This window comes from Myotis nattereri (genome assembly GCF_964212035.1).
Source record: "Myotis nattereri genome assembly, chromosome: 5".
Classification (NCBI taxonomy): Eukaryota; Metazoa; Chordata; class Mammalia; order Chiroptera; family Vespertilionidae; genus Myotis; species Myotis nattereri.
The window spans coordinates 11976387-11983959 of record NC_138080.1 but is presented as its reverse complement, the minus strand read 5'-3'; the positions used below and the strand labels follow the sequence as shown (position 1 = coordinate 11983959).

The 7573-nt window shown below is 48.0% G+C and overlaps 1 protein-coding gene across 2 annotated transcripts in view; it reads left to right on the top strand.

Moving 5' to 3' along the window:
* The first annotated feature begins 237 nt into the window (after positions 1 to 237).
* BNIP3L (BCL2 interacting protein 3 like) overlaps positions 238 to 7573 on the top strand; it is a 31217-nt gene continuing 23881 nt past the window's right edge. The window contains exon 1 of one of the 2 annotated variants that reach the window (XM_081093349.1): positions 238 to 441. In XM_081093349.1, coding sequence (XP_080949475.1) covers positions 342 to 441 — 100 coding nt within the window. In that variant the 5' untranslated portion in view covers positions 238 to 341. The remainder of the gene's footprint in view (positions 442 to 7573) is intronic. The other variant, XM_081093350.1, reaches the window with a different exon arrangement.

Sequence of the window (7573 nt, the reverse complement as noted above, 5' to 3'; positions counted from 1 at the left end):
GCACCTCGCGCTTCCTCATTGCACGCTTCCACCGCATCCCGGTTCCAGCCGCGTAACTCACCGCCCGCCGCCGCCAGACTCGCAGGAACGCATTCCCGGTGCGCGCATCAGCGTGCCTCCGGGTCTCCACGTCCGCGTCCGCCGGGAACGCCCCGCGCCGCCCCGCCCCGCGCCGCCCCTGCTGGAGGTGTTGTCGTCACGTGGCCGGGCGGGCTCTGACGTCAAGGGCGGGGAGGGACTGCGCAGGAGCAGAAAAGGGGGCGGGGGACTCGGCTTGTTGTGTTGCTGTCCGAGAGCCGGAGGCAGTCCGCTGCGGCCACCGCTCCTCCAGCCGCCCGACAATGTCGTCTCATTTAGTAGAGCAGCCACCGCCCCTGCACAACAACAACAACAACTGCGAGGAAGGGGAGTCGCCTGTGCCCCCGCCAGCCGGCCTCAACAGTAAGCGCCGGGCGGGCGGGCTGCCTCAGGAGATGGGGGAGGAGGAGCCGCGCCGGCCCGCGGGGGGGTGGGGGGAGGCGGGAGGAGAAGGCAGCCCATTGGTCCAGGTCGAGCCAGTGCGGGTGACTGACAGCTCCCGTCACCTGTCAGGATGAGGGGCTGCTGCCTTCCTCTGGACCGGGTCTTCCCTTTTTCCTGGGTCTTGGGGTCGGGGGCTGCTGGGGTTCGCTGTTGGGGAGGACAAATGGGTGGGAAGAGTCGGGGGACGAGCCGGTTCCACCTGTGGTGGACCCTGAGCGGAGCCTGTCGGGGGGCATGGAGGGGCGGGCCTTGGGCGCCCGGCGGGTGGGCGGAGCGGGCGGCGGGGGGACGTGGGCCGGGATGGGGACGTGCGGCGGGGACGCCGGGGGATGGACGCGGGCCGCCGGCGGGGGGCGGAGGCGGCCGCGGGACGGTGGGAAGTCGGTGTGCTGCGGGCCTCGGCCGGGGGACCCCGCCTCGCTGGGGGGGACCCGCCTCGCTGGGGCGGCCTGCGTCCGGGGTTGGGAACGTGAGCCCTCCGGTTGCGTTCCTTTGTTACCACAGGCTGGTTAGGAAAATCATTTAGTAATTTAGTGGTTACTTGTATCACGTTGCGGGGGGAGGAAGCTATGCTACTTTTTTTTTTTTTTTAGATGTTTCAGAGTTGCTCAAGTGATACGTATTTTTTTAACGATAGGCTTGTGTGGCCTATAAACCTGTTTATGAACAGACACCCCCTTGAACCATACAGGATTGCACACATCACGGAGTCTGGGGCAATGAATTTTCAGAAACGGTTAAAAACAGATTGGCACACAGGGCGGTTGAAAGTTCATGGCAGATTGAATTGCGACCGGCGACAGTCGCTTCTCAGGACATCCTGGCGCTCAGGCAGCTGGTCCTGCGGCGATTCCCGGGTGCCTGTAAAGCTCGGGGTCTTGGGAGGTTTTGCCTCATCTTCCTGTAGTTCCTTTCCTAAAAGAGGCGGTCGGGACAGTTAGCATATGCCCGACGAAATGGTTTAGAAATCATTTGGATGCTCGAATGACATTTGAAAGCACTGCAGCATCTTTCATAAGAGGGCGGTGTACCCGTGTGGCCTGAAAATTATTTTAGGGAAGAGAGTTCCTGTCCTCCCAAGATGGGGACAGAACTTGAGTATTTTGAAATGTTTTCATTGCTTATTGCTGCTGCTTCATCTTTTTGTGGACAAATTCCTTAAATGTTGACTTTTAAAAACGTTTAACTGTCTTATGGTCTGGAATATAAGACATCATTTCCTACAGTAAATTAGTATTAATTTAAGAGTCCATAAGTGTTATTTGCTTTACATATTAATATGCATTTTAAAATTATTTACCCGTGTTTAGCATACTCTTAGAAGCATGGGATTTTAGAATGGGAAGAGGTTTTATTTTAAAATTTTTCTTTTTCTTTTTTTTATTTTTTATCTTTATTGTTGAAAGTATTACAGATGCCTCCCTTTCCCCCCCATTAACTCCCCCCCCCACCACCCCTTCATCACACTATTGTCTGTGTCCATGAATGCATGTAAGTTCTTTGGTTAATCTCTCCCCACCCAACTCCTAAAGTTTTATTTTTCAATTACAATTTACATTTAATATTATTTTGTATTAGTTCCAGGTTTACAGTATAGGAGTTAACAATCATATACTTTACGAAGTGTGGGAGGAAGCTTTAGAGATGACTGTCACTGTTATTTACTAGGAAAGAAATCCGTCTAGAGCAGTGTGTTGTCCCAGTTCACACCCGGCTAGGACCTAGAGCTGAAGTGTTTACTTTCATCCCATCTAGTGCTCGTTTCAGGACACTTCTTTTCAGTGGCCCAGATGGTATGCTTCTTATTCTCTCAGTACGTTATTCCATCTAATATAATGTACGGAGGTGACCTGACCATCTCGTCTCTCTTTAGTATCTGTTTTTAGTTGTACTCTGTTTTCCTATAATGGCTTTATTAGCTGTTTGGCTAGTATGTGTACATGATTTCACAGGAAGCAAAGGAATTGTAATTTTCCTTTGACCATTTAACAAAAATAAAAATTTAAAAAATGGGGTTGAGCTATATGTGATTGTTTATCCCTGTGTCGGACAGACCTATGAGATATTTGATGATGTTGGCCAAGCAGTTGCTGCTACGTTTATGTTAGCTGTTAAGAAATGGAAGAACACGCAGCCTGTGTTTGATATCAGAATGTTGCATTGGGAAAGCTGCTAGATAGAAAGCATTTTATTTGGGGTAGGGTGAGCTTTTAAATTACTGAAAAGCTTTTAGGCAGTGCCATATTTAATTACTCCCCTCTTGCCTTTTACTCTGTTTTTTAGCTCATTATACAATACTGAACGGAGCAAAACAAGAAGCCTTATTGAGTCCTTCAAATGATTTTGGGCACTGGGCAAAGCAACTTATCCAGACATCTAATATGTACTATCCAAATCGCTGATAAGTTGAAGTTCTTTGTCGGGTAAAGTTGCACAACTATGAAAAACAGGAGATGAACTCATGGTACAGATTATCTCTGGCTTGGGATTTTATCTTTAGTTCAGGGGGTCAAAGCAGAGTTTTAATAGCAAATTATTGAAATACCAGAGGCCCAGTGCACTGGTAGGGTCCCTAGTGGCTGCCGGCGGGGCCTCCCTCCCTTCCTCTGGCTGTCCCCACCCCTGGTCGAACTCCAGGACAACTCCCGGTCGAGGGGACAATTTGCGTACTACACTTTTATTATATAGGATTTGAAATAATGAAACATTTCTCTGATATATATTTTTTAGTTTACCACCATAGGAAGACTGTTCACTTTCACTACATATTAGTGGACAAATATCTGAACAGTTTTCAAAGTTAAAAGATTCTTTTCCCATTTCTAGTTGTTAGTTTTATTCTTAAGAAAACTACTAAGTTACTTAAGAATATTTGTATAGGGCATTTATGTCATAGAAATCAGGAGGTAATAAAAGGAAAATCAAGCCCAGGCCGGTTTGGGTCAGTGGATAGAGAATCAGCCTGTGGACTGAAGGGTCCCGGGTTCAATTCTGGTCAGGGGCACGTCCCTGGGTTGTGGGCTCGGTCCCCAGTAGGGGGCGTGCAGGAGGCAGCTGATCAGTGGTTCTCTCTCATCATTGATGTTTCTATCGCTCTTTCCCTCTCCCTTCCTCTCTGAAATCAATAACGATATATTTTTTTTTAAAAAAAGGAAACTTGAGATAGCAGTATAATTCTTATTGTTTAATGTAGGAAGTACAGCCCCCCCCCCTTTTTTTTTCTTTTTAAACATTTTCAGCCATAATGTTCTTCCTTCCCCAGTATTGCAAGAAAGCTTTGTGAAACTTCACTGCCTCGTAATACTGTTTTGAATACAAAAGTAACTAGTGTGTAAGTACCTCCTTACATACTAGTTACTGACTTTCTGTTTCATAAGAATATCAGTGATTATTCATGATCTGAATTCTAGCATCAGGTACTTGAAATAAAATAAAGGCTTTAAGGAAAGAGGATAAGACGTAATGAAATGGGTCACACCCCTGTTTAGGGTCAGGGTGGAGTCTTGAAAACTTGAGGGAAAATTTAGAAATAGTACTCTTCTTCCTTCTCTCTCCTCTCCCTCACCCCTAACTCTTCCACTTCCCTCTTGCTTGAGGATTGAACTGGTGATTATATATAAAAAGCTAATATGCTAAGTGTCCGTCCGACCGGTAGCTATGACGCGCACTGACCACCAGGGGGCAGACGCTCAATGCAGGAGCTGCCGTGGCACGCACTGGCCATTTACAGAGAAATGGCACTTGGACCTGGCGCCCATAAAGCAACACTCAGCTTACCCCAGGGGGATCACAGGTGCCACCACCACCATGGAGCAACACCCCACCAAATCTCAGCCGACGCTGCCGAGACCCCCAAATGTATGTGAAGCGTTTTCCCATGCCTCATCTCATCTGATCCTCACAGAAGTCCTGGAGTGGGTAGATAGGAGACTCAGTGGAATCCTATTTTTTTTGCATTAGCCGGAAAAGAGACTTAGAAAGCTTAGAAACTTGACTCGACTGAAAAGAAGTTAGAAATGGTGGACCTTGAAAATGACTTCAGGTTTTCTCACTGCACAGAATGTAGTCAGACACTGCTGCAGTTAAATATTTAACCCTTTGTTCTCCCTGCGTGATCTACAATAATAATCTGCTTTGTGTTGATATTTACTGCTATGTTGCTGACAATTACCTGAAAGAGAAGTTGGGGTACTTCACTGGGCTGGAAAAAGCTTAGCCAAATCAGAAAGCAGGTCTAATTAAGCAAGTTTATTCTATAACTATAAAAGGCTAAGTTGACTCGCCCATGTGTGATACATATAAAGCTCTCGCTGGTACCAGTCGCATGCGTGTGTTTCAGTCTGTCATTGTTGATTGTGAATTTGGTTGACATTTCTATTATAGAGAAAGGGTGAATAGTGACCTACTAGTCCTATCTAATAAAGAGGGAATCTGCTAATTGACCCTCACGCTGTCGCAAAGATGGCGGCGCCCACAGCCAATAAGGAGGGAATATGCTAATTGACTGCCTCACCCTCAAAGGTGGTGGTGCCCACAGCGACAAGATGGTGGTGCCCAGTCCCCTCAGCCCCAGTGGGGCAGCAGGCATGTGGCAAGGCTGGGCCCGCTCCCAGGTGGGCCCGGTCACTCTGTGTGCCTGCCTCCAGAGTCCCCCAGTCCCCTCAGCCTCCAGGGCTAGCCCGAGGGGTAGGCAAGCCTCGGATGGCGGCTGCCCAGCTGCCCAGGGCCACCCGAGGCTTAGGTAACCAGGCTGGCTGAGGCTTGCGCTGCCGGCAGTGGCAGCAGCAGAGGTGTGATGGGGCGTCGCCTTCCCCTGATCACCTGGTTGCCTCCCACCCCTGAGGGCTTCCGGACTGTGAGAGTGGGCAGGCCGGGTTGAGGGACCCACCCCCCCAGTGCATGAATTTTCATGTACCAGGCTTCTAGTCTATATTTATATATCTATCTATCTATATCTATCTATATCTATATATATAAAAGCCTAAGTGACTGTTACGACCAGTCAACCGAATGAACAGTTGACCAGTCGCTATGACATGCACTGACCACCAAGGGACAGACGCTTCTGCAGGAGCTGCCCTCTGGTGGTCAGTGTGCTTCCATAGCCAACCTCCTGCAGCTGGCCAACCTTCTGCAGTCCCTCTCTCCAGCCAGCCCTGATCGGCTGATCGCCGGCCAGGCCGAGGGACCCCACCCATGCACGAATTCGTGCACTGGGCCTCTAATATACAAATAAAGGTGTAATATGCAAATGAGGTTGGGACTCTGTAACGGTCACGATCAGCTCAGGAGGAGGGGCTGGGTGCGGCCCCGAGCCCAAGAGAACAACACGCAGGCGCGGCCTAGAGACTGAGAGAACAACACAGAGGGGCGCCTGCTCTGAGCCTCCGCAGCGCGGCTGGGGGCAGGCCCCCAGCAGACACACACACACAGGGTGCCTGCTCCGAGCCTCTGACGCAGCTGGGGGCAGGCCCCCAGTGGATGCACACACACACGGGGCGCCTGCTCTGAGCCTCCTCAGTGCAGCTGGGGGCAGGTCCCCAGCAGACTCACACACACACACACACTCACAGGGTGCCTGCTCCGAGCCTCCACAGCCAGACTGCGGCTTAGGCCCACAGGGAGCGGGCCTAAGCCGTCAGTACATCATCCCCTGAGTGCTCCCGGACTGTGAGAGGGGGCAGGCTGGGCTGAGGGACCCCACCTCCCAGTGCACGAATTTTGTGCACCGGGCCTCTAGTATATATATAAAAGGCTAATATGCAAAGTATCCCCTCGGGAGTTTGACCGGGAGTTCAGTCGCTTGCTATGATATGTGCTCACCACTGGGGGCGTGGCACGGAACGAAGGAAGGCCCCAGCCAGCAGCCAGGGAAGGAAGGCACCAGCTTGCAGCCGGGGAAGGAAGGCTCCTGCCAGCAGCCAGAAGGCTCTGATTGGCCCTGATCACCGGCCAGGCTTAGGTACCCTACCCATGCATGAATTTCGTGTACCGGCCCTCTAGTATTAATATATTTCTTCTAATTAATTTCCTTTCGATACGCATGAATTTGTGCAGCAGGCCACTAGTAAAACTATAAAGAGTATATACAGCATACAGTTGTGAATGTAATCACAATAACTGGACCAGCCTTCATGATGTACTGTATTAGAGAATGTAGAAGCATGCTTCTCTGAATTTCTTAGCCATTCTCAAGAACTTAAAATAGAAAAAATTCATTGTATTATGTATATGTACAATCTGGCATAAGAGAACAGTTTTCAATTTGTAAATAGGATTTTCATGTAACAGCCTGCAGTTTTTAAGTTTAAAGATTATTAGGAAGAGAATTCACTCAGATTTTTTTCTGCTTTCTATTGCTTGGACAGCACAGTCCTCATATCTTGCCTTGTTTCCTTTCTAGGTAAAAAGGGACTTAGTGAGGATTGGTAGAGTTAGAACATGAAGAAACTCTGAGCTGTAAATCAGAAATGAACCAGATGATGAGAAAAAGACGTGTAGTTCATCTGTTGAGAAAGATAAATTTGCTTTTTCCCCATTTTTCTCAAATGATGAAGCTGATATGTAGCCTCTTAATGAATATCTGTGTGCATAACTTTCTCTGCAGTACTGATTTTTTTTTTTCCATAGATGATATTTCTGGAAGAGAATTATTGAGTTAAAGATCATCTACCATTTTAAGGCCCTTAATATATATTGCCAGATTACCCTCCATGAAGCCTTGGTTTTAATAACAATATTGGAAACAATACTTTGGGTAATGGTTGACCATTGCCATTTAGAGAAGTATGGTGTATCTTTATGATGGGATGTAAAGCAGTTGTTTAAAAGAATGAAAGGTAATATACATTGACATTGAAAGACATCAGCAAGTTGTTAGGTAGCAAATGCTACTTTCAGAAAAATATGCATAGTATGATTCCATATATAAAATTCTGGAAGTTTACATAGGAATGTTTTAAAACTGGTTTCCTTTGGGATAGGGATGTGAGATCGGGATGAGAGGTATTAATTTTTACTTTATGTACTGATGTTTGCATTTTCAAAAAAC